We start from the raw sequence: 12,407 nt of genomic DNA on the forward strand, positions 1-12,407 counted from the left end.
TATTTCTCTGTTAGTCAGGACTTCTTGGTTTATGGGGACAAATTTTAGATGCCATTGTAATTCAGGAGAGCATTTTAATTCATGTCAGTTAACAAAAGGCCTTTTAATCTGTATGAATGATTAAACACAAAGTGAAGTTCTAAAGTAAGACTGATCCTATCATTTTAAAAGGTTTGAAATTAAAATAGACAAGTGTAACAGATATATTTTTCTCATTCTGGTCATGTAACTTTTTCTTTTTAAATTTCTGGAATTAAATTCCTGTAAAATGTTAAAAAAACTATAAATGATCCATCTGCCCCTCCCCACAGATTTATTTTGGGTTTGGCTGTGTTTTTCTTGTAGAGAAACTGACTTCCACAATTACACGCTTGTCTCTCTGAATGAGGAATTCAACCGAGGCCGAGGACTTGACATGGGTGCCAGAGCCTGGGAAAAGGGCGAGGTCCTGATGTTCTTCTGTGATGTTGATGTTTATTTCACAGCCGAATTCCTCAACAGCTGTCGCTTAAATGCTGAGCCCGGTATGTTCCCTTATTGTGCTGGAGGGCAGCCTTGTCACCTTGTGCTTGACTTCAGCTGACCTGTGCCGAGCACACCGAAAACAAAGAAAACTCAGCTAGAACTGTGGTGCTTATTCAGTACCACACACCCTGGGAAATGAATCACACTCTGCACAAAAGGCAGTCAGACTGAGAAAGAACTTCTGCCTTAGTGTAGCTTGTTTTAAGAACACATTGTCTTTTTTTGTACAATTTTCATATTTTCTGAAGATATAGTTACCTGAAAGAAAGCTGGACAGTTTTTTAATTGTTGCTTTAACAATTATGCTGCATGTAAATCTGTGTAACAAAACTCAGTGTAACTTCCACTTCCATCAGTGGAAGATGATTTTTGTTATGCTGAAATCTGTAGCAAGTTGTTTATCTCTTCTCACACATGTATGCCAAGACATGTCACATGTGAATGGTTTTCAGTAGAGCTGCAATGTGCTCCTTATGGAGACTGAACTAATGTTCCACTGTTCCATCCCAAGCTTTGAAATTTTCTGATTGTTTTTCTTAACTTTGTATGATGCTTGCTTGTTCTCCAAGCTTCTGCCAAGAAGGGCAAAACTTTTTAGAGTTAACAAGCATGCTGCTGAAGGCTTCCTCCTGTCAATCTGTGTTTGTTTAATGCTTACTCTTGTTTCAAATTCGTTGCAGTCAGAAACCATTTTCTCCAAATGTCAATTTGGAATCAATAGATATTTTTTCTTCACCTAACAAACAGGCAAGAAAATTATTCAGAAGCCAGATATTTGGGTTCTGTTTCTTGCTTTGTCTTCCATTTCTGTCTGTCTCTGTACTTCATGAAACAACTTGTGTAAATAATTGGAAAAATTTTGGAGAGGATTATTTTGTGAGCTTTAACAGGGAAGAGAGTTCAAGAGACTGCTTGAAATTCATACTGGCAGTTTGTCACCTTTGCTTGAAATGAGATCTGAGAATGCTTCTCAGTCCTTCAGAGTTCATGCCCAAGTCAGGATAGTGAATATTCTTGTGGATTGTTGTCAATGCCTTTGCAGCATTGGCAGTGCAAAACATACATGGGAAAAAAATTTACCTGGCTTCTGTAATAGACACAGAACTGGTGTTTTCAGGATTCTCATGATGCTTGATGCCCTTGCAGGATATCCTGGATGTATCTGCTTTTACACGTTTGTGGAAAGACACAAATTCACAAAACTCAACAAATCCAAGTGTTACTTGGATTTGGCTTCTTTTTAGTTTTAATGCATATCATTATTGCAGGAATTTTTCTGTCACCTAGAATGATACTGAGATATCTAATATTTTATATAAACATGCACAACTATAGATAAATGTAAATCAAGTGTAATATGTATAATATATGTACTTTTTTTTTTTTTAATCCTATGGGCTCTGTCCTACTAGATGTTACAGGCTTCCTAGGTGGGAAATCTTAGCAGCTAGAACTTGTTTTTATTTATTTCCACTAGATGCCTAATAGGTAATATTTTACATTAAAAAGAGTGTTTCTGGTTTCCTTTTGCCTTCAGAAAGCATGCCCACAGTGAGTAACAATTACCTTTTGACTTCCAGGGAAAAAGGTTTTCTATCCTGTGGTATTCAGCCTTTACAATCCTGCTATTGTCTATGCTAACCAAGATATACCACCTCCTGTGGAGCAGCAATTGGTAAGCAGCTTGATTTATTCTGGATAGAATTAGGTGTGCTTTGTAGTAAAACAAAGCTAAGTGTAACTTAATAGTCTGTTTGGGATAGCTAACAACCTTTGGCACCGCATATCTAAACAGTTTTCTCCATTATGGGCAAAGCACTTGGAAAAAAAAACTTGGCAAACAGTACAAAATTCATTCTTAGATAAACTTGGAGTTCCATCTAGTTTGAAACAAGTAATTGCTATTAACCAAATAAAGGTGGTGGTTCTGATCTGCTGCTTATTCTGGCTTCACAAGCCAGGATTTTATGAGGATGGTGGCATTGCATGGCAGCAACTTTCATCTTATGTTCCAGCAAGCAAAGCATTGGTGAAAGGCAAAAACCTCTGAATGATGTGTCCAGTCTGACTCTCTCATCAAGACACTGCATAGATGAAATTGGGTTTTGCAGCTGAGACTTCTGGGATAGACAGGTTTGGAGGGGGAAAGAAGAGAAGTAGTGTGAGGAAGAGCAGTACTTGAAAGGAAAACATAATGGCCTTCATCCCCTATGTTGTTTGCAAGGATCCTACTGAAAGCTGGAGGGATGGTTTTGCATATAGTCTTGGATAATCACAGCTGAGAGAGGAGTGAGTTCCTGCCTGACAGCTCTTCTGTTCACTCTTTTAAACTTAACAGTATTATGCTTGCTGACTTCAATCACAAAACTTACTTTTCATGTCATGTCACATCAAGAGACAAATGTGGCCTTTGAAAATGGGTAGGAAATGGAGTGTTGGGAACAGATGATTTAGCAATGGACTAATTTACTGCTTGGTCTGGGAAGATACATAGGAAATAGAGGTGGTGCAGCAGAAACTGCTGTGAAAACTGCAATGAGGGTGAGCAGAATTGGAAGGCAGAGGGTGAAGTGAACAGCAGCCCACATGCATGAAAAAATGATTGGAAGAGCTTAACTTTGTGCAAAACCAAGTGCAGTGTACTCCTTGGTTGTATTTTACATTTCAAAATGATACTGGTTTAAAATTGCAGGTACACAAGAAGGATTCTGGCTTCTGGCGGGATTTTGGCTTTGGGATGACTTGTCAATATCGGACAGACTTTCTGACTGTTGGTAAGATGAAACTAAAGAAAAAAATTGTGTTTAAAAAGTGATTCTCTGGTCTTAACTAATGACAGGAAAGTAATAAATTTATTTCTTGTATTATTTCCCCAAGCGCAGCAGTCAGGCTCGCTTGACAAGTTTGACCAATGAAATAAATGAGCTTTTCTGGATTTTGGTATCCCATCTGTTGAGTGTTTTAAAAGACACAGTAGCTTCAGTAGAAACATTTAATTCTAGAACTTTTTTAAATACTACTTTTTCTTTTTTTTTTTACTTCATGTCTGTCTGAAGCAAATGAATCAAGTTTAAGAAACATAAGCCACTCACATACACAAGAAGCATTCAAATCCTTTCTTTTAAATATCCTTGAGAAGTTGAATGCAGTTGTTGGAGTCTTTAGCAATGTGCTTTGCCCCCCCTTGTGGCACGTTCTTAAAACTGAGAGCAGCTTGGTGTGCTTAAATGTGGAAGAATGGTGGTGAGGATAGTCTGCCAGAAGTTGTAAATCTGCCAGAAGATGTAACAACACAGCCCTGTGTGCTGATGTCCGATGGCCTGAGTGCAGGCTGATTGCTAATAGCAGTCATATTGCCATCTGCGTGGTACGTGCTGAATGAAGACTTCATCATTCTGGAGTTCTCAAATTGTACAAGAGCCTGGGTTGCTCTTCACTGTGGTCCTGGAAAAACAAGAGAGCTTAAAATGGTGAACCATGTTCCTTTCCTTAATCCAGCTTTTTGAATTGTGACCTATGGAGTAATTGCTGGCATTGTCAGAGAGGATTTCTCATGCGGTGCATGACTGCTTCATTTTCCAGCTGCTAAAATCCATTATGCTTCCTAAAAATAATCCAAAAGCATAGCCACTGAGGTTTGCCTACAGTTTTCTGCAGCTGTCACATGAGCTGTCATGCATAATGCAATTTGGAGACGCTGCTCTAAGAGACTTTCTGAAGTCAGCAGATCTGTGTCCTGGACAGTTTCCACCACAAAGGATGTGGTATCCTTGAAGCTCCTGTCCCTCATATTGGCATGCTATGGCATGGGAAACTCAGATAATGGCAGCAGAATTTCTGGAATGTCATGCCAGATCTGGTAACACGTTAGGCATAGAGTGTCGCTCTTCTTGCCCGTGCACGCAAGTAACGATTTCTGATGCTGTTTTTGTAGGGGGTTTTGACTTGGAAGTGAAAGGCTGGGGCGGCGAGGACGTTCACCTGTACAGGAAGTACTTGCACGGCGAGCTGATGGTGATCAGGACGCCGGTGCCTGGGCTGTTCCACCTGTGGCACGAGAAGCACTGTGCGGACGAGCTGACCCCGGAGCAGTACCGCATGTGCATCCAGTCCAAAGCCATGAACGAGGCGTCGCACTCGCACCTGGGCATGCTGGTGTTCAGGGACGAGATCGAGGCGCACCTCCGCAAGCAGGCCTACAGGACTAACAGTGAGGCCGTGGGCTGAAGGGCTCCCCGGGGCCCTCGCTGACTTCAAATTCACAGTGAACCAGCATCATTTTACAGCCTTAATTCAGCTTACAAATGCAGTGCCTCTCTTTTTCAGTGAAGAAGAGTTTAGAGGGTTTTTCGTTCTCGTATTTGTTTTCTGAGTAATCCTTTGACTGATATGCTCTTAAACTACATATCTTGTGAGTTCAAGCACCTCAGCTAAGTTGGACAGCATATGTAGTTGAAGGAAAGTGTCTTCAGTATCAACTGGAAAAATCTGTGGAATGTACAATTCAACACTTTTCCATGTGGTACATTTCTGTTCTTACATTTGCATTCTTTTGAGAATTAAATGAAATAATCTTTTGTGTCCTGAGTATTTTCAGTCTGTATGGCTCACTGCACTGTGACTTTAGAAGGATACTATGCTTAGACTCCATTGCAGAAGCAAGAGAAAGGTGTGGAAAAGTAATCTCACCATGAAAGGTACATGGACATGCTGACCAGTTCAGCAGCTGTGCAGGGTGCTGATTCCACAGTAAGGGCTTGGTGCTGTATCAACAGACATTGATGTGGTTGAATAGAAATAATTTGGGGGTGTGGGAACGAAAATCCTTTTAAGTGGAATTTTCGAGCATATAAGGGAAGTTCACACTGCAAAGGATACCTCTTATTTCAGAGATGGATCAGACAAGTTGGGAACATTCCAGCTGGGTGTTTCTGTGCCTGCTCCTTTCCCACAGTAGATGCCACATCCCTTCTATAAACTGAGCTGTGCTATCAAACTTGTTCGCTTAAATATTTTTGGCCCCACTTCTTCTTATTCCAAGGCCCTGCCTATGTATCTCATCCTTTAAGTTGAGGAACCATCTTTTCATTCCCATATGAATTTATTAGAGACCTGTTTGCTATTATGCCAATATTTTCCTTGTGCATTCTTTCTCTTTTGGGCATTTTCCTGACATGTTTTTGTAAGGTGTCATGTATTCTCAGTTGTTTCAGTGACTGAAAAAGCAAGTGCTATTGCAGTCTTTCTTGATACAATGCTCTTCATTCCACTGATCATCCTAGTAGCCTTATTTTTCACTTTTCAGTTGGAGGATGTTTTAAAGTGTTTGGTTTTTTTTTTCCTCTGGGTATTTTTTTTTTTGCTTGTTGGGTTTTTTTGGGCATGTTTAAGCAGAATTGCGCTGTGGTCTCATAAGTGCCTTGTACAATGGCACTACTATTTTGGTACTTCCCTTTTGGTTGTTTTGAGATGCATAAACAGTTCAAATGCAGGCAGGTCATTTTTCTCCATGTTGTCTTATATGATACCATATGGCATGCCTCATTTTTTAACACATTTGTTTATAGAATGAATGCAGAGAATGCCAATTCAGTGGTTAAACCATTTGCATGGTTTCTGCTGAGTTTAGCTATTAGTTGAAAACCTTTCTCAAACCAGGTAATTAAGATCTGTTTATGGATTTATTTTGCTCAAGAATTCTGAAGGCAACTAAAAATTCAAGTGATTGATTTCTGAATAGCAGATATGCTGTGCAAATAGTTCTGGGCACTGATCCTTTTTTATATGTATATAAAATTTGCCTTTATGTAACTTATTGTGGAGAACAGTGTACTGTATTGTATTTAGAGTAAAGAGAATGCATTGCAGGACTTCTTGCAATTGATATTCTCAATATAATAAATGGAATTTCTGCATTTTAGAAACTGTTCTAAGCTGTTTCTTTGAAATATATTTTTACAATAATATTTTACAGAGCTTAACACACTGAATTCAAATAGTATTTGCAGTGAGAAGTTCAACCAGCTCCGTTTTACATCTCGGGTATCTACACAGACCAGATATGAGAGTTTGTTCCTCAGACAACTTAAACTTAGGCCAGATATCACCTTACTTGGATGCTGACAAAAATTGTAAGGTACTGGTGAGGACAAGATTAAATACATTGGTGTTATGACTTGGGGTGAAGATATAAGGGGAGCACTCTCCTGAGACTCCAGCCTTTGAAACTTCAGTACAGCTGCTGCTGTCCTGGCTGCACAAGAATAACCATCCAAAAATTCCTCTCACTGGCACCACCAGTGCCTGACACACCCTGGAGCAGACACGGAGGCAGGGCACAGGTGTCCAGCCTTGCTGCACCTCAGCTCCCAGGCGCTGCCTCAGGAGGATCCAGTTGTCCCAGTTCTCATGTTTTGGAAACATGGCAGAATGCTGATAGCCAGGTGTCTTAGGTTCTGCTGTTTCCACTGCGTGGTTGTGCTTATCAGCCACAGCGAGGGTGTCAGCTGTCCCCATCTGGGTGATGAAAACCAGTGCATGGTGTTGCTGGGGGAGGGCTGGAGATGAATGTAGTCACCAGGAGCCACTTTGGAAACTTCCTTCCATTCATTATCCCAAAAGGTGGAAGCGAATGCATTGGAATTGAAAGGAAGTCAGAGCACAGAAATGTTTAATGTGTGTGTTGGGCAGTACACAAGTGTTCTGAATGGCTCATGATTTGAGGATTTCTGTACCTACAGGAGCCCTTGCAGGCCCGGGGTTGGTTTCCCTTGTCTTAGTTCAGCTCCCTGCAATAGGCAGCTGTGTGAGATGTTGCTGTGGCACTCAGCAGCTCTGTGCACACAGTGTTTGAGTGCACACCATTGCTTTTGCTCTGTAGTGGAGCTAGAACAGAAATAGTGGGATATGCCTTTTTTAAATACCAAGTGATTTCAGTTACCTGAGGGTGTTCAGCTTCTGCCTGCCTTTGGGCACAGCCAGGCTGTGCTACAAGCACATGTTTGTGAGCTGTTTTCGGGTGCTGCTGTCAGCTGCAGGGCAGGCATGCTCTTTCCCAGTCAGATGGGGTAACTCTTCCTTGGATGTGTTTCCTAACTTCATCCAAGATAGGGAGCAAGTTAGTTGTGCTTCAGATATGAAAGTCTCTTGTTTGGGAGCAAGACCTGCTCTTGGCTTTCCCAAGGTGTGCTCTGCCTGCAGAGGAAAAATAAACCCCACGTTGGTGGGGGGTGTTATTTAGCCTGGGGTGCTGCTGGGGCACTGCAAAGGAGAGTGACTGTATCAGGCTTCAGAGCCACAATCTGTGTGCCCAGGGTCACTGCTCGGGTTACATGGCCAAGTGCTGGGCCTTGTCCTCCTGTTTTAACAGATGCTGTTTACATAACACACTTTTTTTTGAGCTGTGGTCCGAGTGTTTTCCTGGAGGAGTCACTGTGTTTTAGTTCTAGAGAAGTAAATATAGTAACACTTATTTAAATAGGAGCATGCTCCACTGAATCATGAAGTAATTTTTTATTCTGTTGTGTGCTCTTCACATAAATTGTAACCTTTTCCAAGGAATTTGCCATCTGTAGTCTTCCCTAGACAGAAGTGCTGTTCATTAAAGGAAGTCGAGATTAGCTCAGAGTGCACTTTTACTTGAGACCCTTGCAGGGAAGAATGTGGGTTGTGCTTTTGAGTTTGTTTAAAAATATGTCATTCAATGAGACTAGTAGATACTGGTTTGGAGAATCAGCAAATACACATGGAAAAGTGGAAAAAGCTTAAGGAAATAGTTCTGGGTCTCCTGCATCCAGAAAAATTACTGAGGGTTTTAATTTTACAAAAGCCTTTGGACTTGGAGATGCACACATCTATGAAAAATCAAAACTTATTTGTAAACTGTATTCAAGAAGGGAATTGCATCAGGAGAGAAAGAGAAGTGGTAGGTGAGCCCTAACCACTTGTAATCTGAGTGCAGACATTTAAATGGCTTTAGTTCATACAAAATAGAAACTTAGAACAAAATTTTTGCCTTGTCAGATCCATAAATGAAAGGAGTAAAACTTCAAATAACCTTTAAAATGGTGTTTCATCATAAATTAGTAACTTACTGATGCATCAGTGTAATGACAAAAGCTTTCTGTGTATTAAAGGTGGTTGTAGCTTTCATTTGCCTGAGGTGTTCTTGCTGTGTGTGACTCCCAAATACATCTTAAGGAGATAAATCATTCCAATTTACTCAGCTGTGAAAGAAAATGAGAATAGTGAGCTTAAGCAATGTTTAGTTCATGCCCCAGCGATGCTCACCTTTTCCTTGTTAGGCCTGATTGCAAACTAAGGGACTCCACCTGTTTTGACTGGAAAAGCTTCATGGGAAAGGAGACTTTGATAAAATAGGTTTTTTACGTTTCTGTGGTTTCCTTTGTGGTAATAGCACGTACTATAGCATCATTTTTCTGAAAGCCTGGCCCTGAGCAGTGCATTTGGGCTGTGTAGGGACACAGCTGGGAGCTGCAAGCACCCACACACCCCAGTGCCCCTCTGCCTTCCCATGGCCCAGGCTCCTGCTGGTGCCAGTGTCAGCATCAGCATCACCTTCAGGCCCTGGGGAGCAAAGGGCTTTTGAGTTTTCTTTTGTAGGTAGAATACTTTGCATTTGTACTTGGCTTCCTGCTGAAAGAGGATATTTACTCATTCCTCATTCGTTTGTGGGGGTTGTTCGTTTTGGGGTTGCTTTGTCAATTGCTTTGCACGTTTAAACCTCGGTGGGAGCACGTGCTCTTTACTGGCACTGGTGCATTCTCAGGCTTTGAGTGGAAGTGCTGCTTTTACAAAAGGCTCTATCTGTGGAGTGAAATGGAATTTAATGCAGAGGCTGTGGAACAGCCTTCCCAGATGTGGTGTCTGATCTGGCTCCTGCTGAAGGCAGTGGCAAATGTGCCCAGGCAGCAAAGTCGCAGCTGTGAAACAACCAGGGAGCTTCTCCTGTGAGAAGCAGGAGGAAAACAATATTCCTGACAATATTCATCACAATAGGTGTGATGGATGTGGAGGAGGCAGCAGGTGCAGCTGAGCAGAGCTGTGGAAACGTGAGTTAACAGGCACAGCACGGCTTTGGGCCTGTGAGAGCCTCAGCTCTTTGCAGATTTCCTGCAGCCTTATGCAAGCTTAAGTGGCTGCTGGCTGACTTCATTACAATCCATGGGGAAAATGATCGTGTTAAAGGGATAGTCTGAAGCAAAAATAAAACCCTTTGAGATTGCTTGGAGTTTGGAACACTTTGGAGAGCAGCTCTGAGGTGGCTTTTGCTACTCTCAGGTTGCAAGTCACAGCTTTTCCTGGGCCACGCAGCTCCTGGGGAGCAGCTGGGATGCTGTTCCGGCCTGTGAATGCATCCACGGAGCAGATGGTGGTGCTGCGGGGGTGTTTGTGTGCTCTTAAAATCCTTGTCAAAGTGATTTTTTCTGGCTGCTGGATTATTGTGAAATTCATTTTGGAGTACTTGGATACTCTGAAATTTTGAAGTAGTAAAGTGAAGTAAGAGGTGTAAAGAAAAACAAAATGGATGTGTTTGCATCTGTCAAATTATTCATTGCTTGTTTGAATTTTATGTTTTTGAAATGTGTTAGAAGTGGAGGCTTTTTTTCCAAACTGAGATCAAGTCTTCAACAGTGAGCTATTATGTCCCCAGACAAGAATAATTCACTGTTTCATTAAATTCTGGTATTGCCCTAAACATCCAAGACTTCAGTCAACTCCATCAGTTAAAACTGTGTTTGCTGAGTCCCCCGGTGCTCTGTTGCTGTTACTGAGGATCTGTTGTACTTTGTTCTTTAATAGATATTTGTGAGGTGGATTGTTGTTAGCAGTTTCTTCTTTGAATGTAAACAAATGGATGTTGTGTAAATAGTTTAAAGGAAACTTTCAGTGTTGACACTGATGGATAGCAAGATGATAGATTTAATTTAATATGCCTCAGAATCAGAATAGGCCATAGTGTGCTCATGTGGCAGGGATTAAAAAGATGTTAAGTAGTTTTCTCTGTAATGAGATTCTGTTGGAACTCATTTGACTTCTGCCCCCAAACAGAATTACATTACTTTTAAGATTGCTGCTTAATCTGAAGCAGCCAGATAAGATTAGGAATATTAGAAACAAATTTCCACTAAATTTCAAGTTTCTTCTTTTCTGTCCTGAATTAGGTGAGGATGTTTGAAGCTGGTCTTTTGCTTTGTGTTCACTTTGAGTTTTCTTTCCTGTAAGATGGTCTCCAAGCCTAGTGCTGAAGTAGGTTTGCAAACAGGACTCCTCTGTGTGGCCACAGCACTGGGTTTTGGCTTTTTTGGTTTGTTTGTATGGGTTTAGTTTTGGTGTGTTTGGGAGGTTCAGTTTCCTGGTAGGTGCTACTAATAGTTTCAAGTAAGTGTGCACTGCTTTTGCCAAGCACTGTTTCTGACAGGACTTCTTTATGTAAAAGCTTTTTATTATTGGCTGTCAGGAGCCTCAGTAACCAGTACTGTGAAGTATGCATCCTAACAGATCAGAAACAGAGTTTATTGATTATTAACTGATTTATTGGCTGCTGCATTTCCTGGTGGTTTGAATTTCTTCCTCATTACATGTCTTAGGGAGAGGGCAGAATGTGCCTCAGACTGTCCAGCACTCCCTGCTTGACATAGAACTTGATTGCTTTTTAGTATTTCTTTACAGAAATAAACCAATATCCCTAAGTTATCTTACAGCAATCAACTGCATCCATTTTCTGTGCAAAAGCTGAATGTGCTGTCTGGAAGCCATAAAAACATTGATGTCAAAAATTGCTTATAACATCAGGAGCACTAGAAATGCTTCAATTATTTATTTTATTTCCATGTTAGGGAGATGGTTATAATTTATGCTGTACCTCCACGTTACTGCAGAACTATACCCCCAAGTGTGGTTTCTCTCTCTTCCAAAGGCCAAGGTCCACCTTGGGAAGCAGTGAAGGACAGCAAACCTCTGCACTGTCAGGGAACCTCTGTCAGAGGCCATTGGAACCTGCTGGGACCTCAAAACATTCCCAGTTATGGGAATATGCCAGGGAGAAGCATGAAAGAAGCTATTGCTGATATTTCCATGCTTAGTGGTCTGGAAACTTCCTTGATAACATGCATTAACAGTTGTAGACTAATTCTTTCTGCAATCTGATTTTTAGAATTGTTTGAGTGTCTTGATGTTCACACAGCCCTATTCAATTGCTGCAGAGAACAAGGTCAAAACTGTGCTTCCACACAAACTGCTTGTAGGCTGTTCTGGTTAGCTGGGAAACTGGGGCTGCCCTGATAAAATTGCATCCATTGAAGGCTGAAGGGAGAAGATCTGTCAGCAGACCCTCAGAAGAATTGCTGATTTCTCCCCTGAAGATGTACCGGTATCAGTTGGCAGCTAACTGCTCAGCTGAATTTTGCCCTGTGAGTCATCTGCTAAAAGAAAGCTGTTTCTTGGGAATTATTAACTTGATAAATCAAATTGCTGCTAACGTAACTAAGGATCCCTTACTGGCATTGAGCTACTGCTTGTCACACTGTTGTGCTCTAATGGCAGTGAAGTGCCTGGAAAGCAATTTTATTGTTTACTCTTATGCCTGTGTAAATAGCTAATTTATCCTAATGACTGGATGGGACATAATTGGAAGTGAGTTTTCAAGGATGCAATATTCATATTAATTATGAGTGTGAACTGGCCATCAGGAAGACTCTTATCTGCTCCATCCTCTTAATGCTGGTAAACATCATTATCTTTTCTAATGAGCTGTGGTGACTGAGTGCAGCACTGTTCAGCCCTGCAAGTGTGATGTGGGTGTCTGGTTACCAAAACCATTTCCTTAGAGAGTTTCCAACAGATCAGAAACGCTTATGGGG

General features: G+C 41.3%; 1 protein-coding gene across 2 annotated transcripts in view; it reads left to right on the plus strand.

Moving 5' to 3' along the window:
• Window positions 1-6,449, plus strand: part of CSGALNACT2 (chondroitin sulfate N-acetylgalactosaminyltransferase 2) — a 32,957-nt gene extending 26,508 nt beyond the window's left edge. For both annotated transcript variants that reach the window (XM_086899688.1, XM_086899687.1), the window contains exons 5-8: window positions 346-524; window positions 2,106-2,200; window positions 3,218-3,299; window positions 4,460-6,449. In XM_086899688.1, the coding sequence (XP_086755814.1) occupies window positions 346-524; window positions 2,106-2,200; window positions 3,218-3,299; window positions 4,460-4,752 (649 nt within the window). In that variant the 3' untranslated portion in view covers window positions 4,753-6,449. The remainder of the gene's footprint in view (window positions 1-345; window positions 525-2,105; window positions 2,201-3,217; window positions 3,300-4,459) is intronic.
• The last annotated feature ends 5,958 nt before the right edge of the window (window positions 6,450-12,407 follow it).

The sequence above is a fragment of the Cyanistes caeruleus genome, chromosome 8, assembly GCF_971803275.1.
Source record: "Cyanistes caeruleus chromosome 8, bCyaCae1.hap1.1, whole genome shotgun sequence".
NCBI classification, from domain to species: Eukaryota; Metazoa; Chordata; class Aves; order Passeriformes; family Paridae; genus Cyanistes; species Cyanistes caeruleus.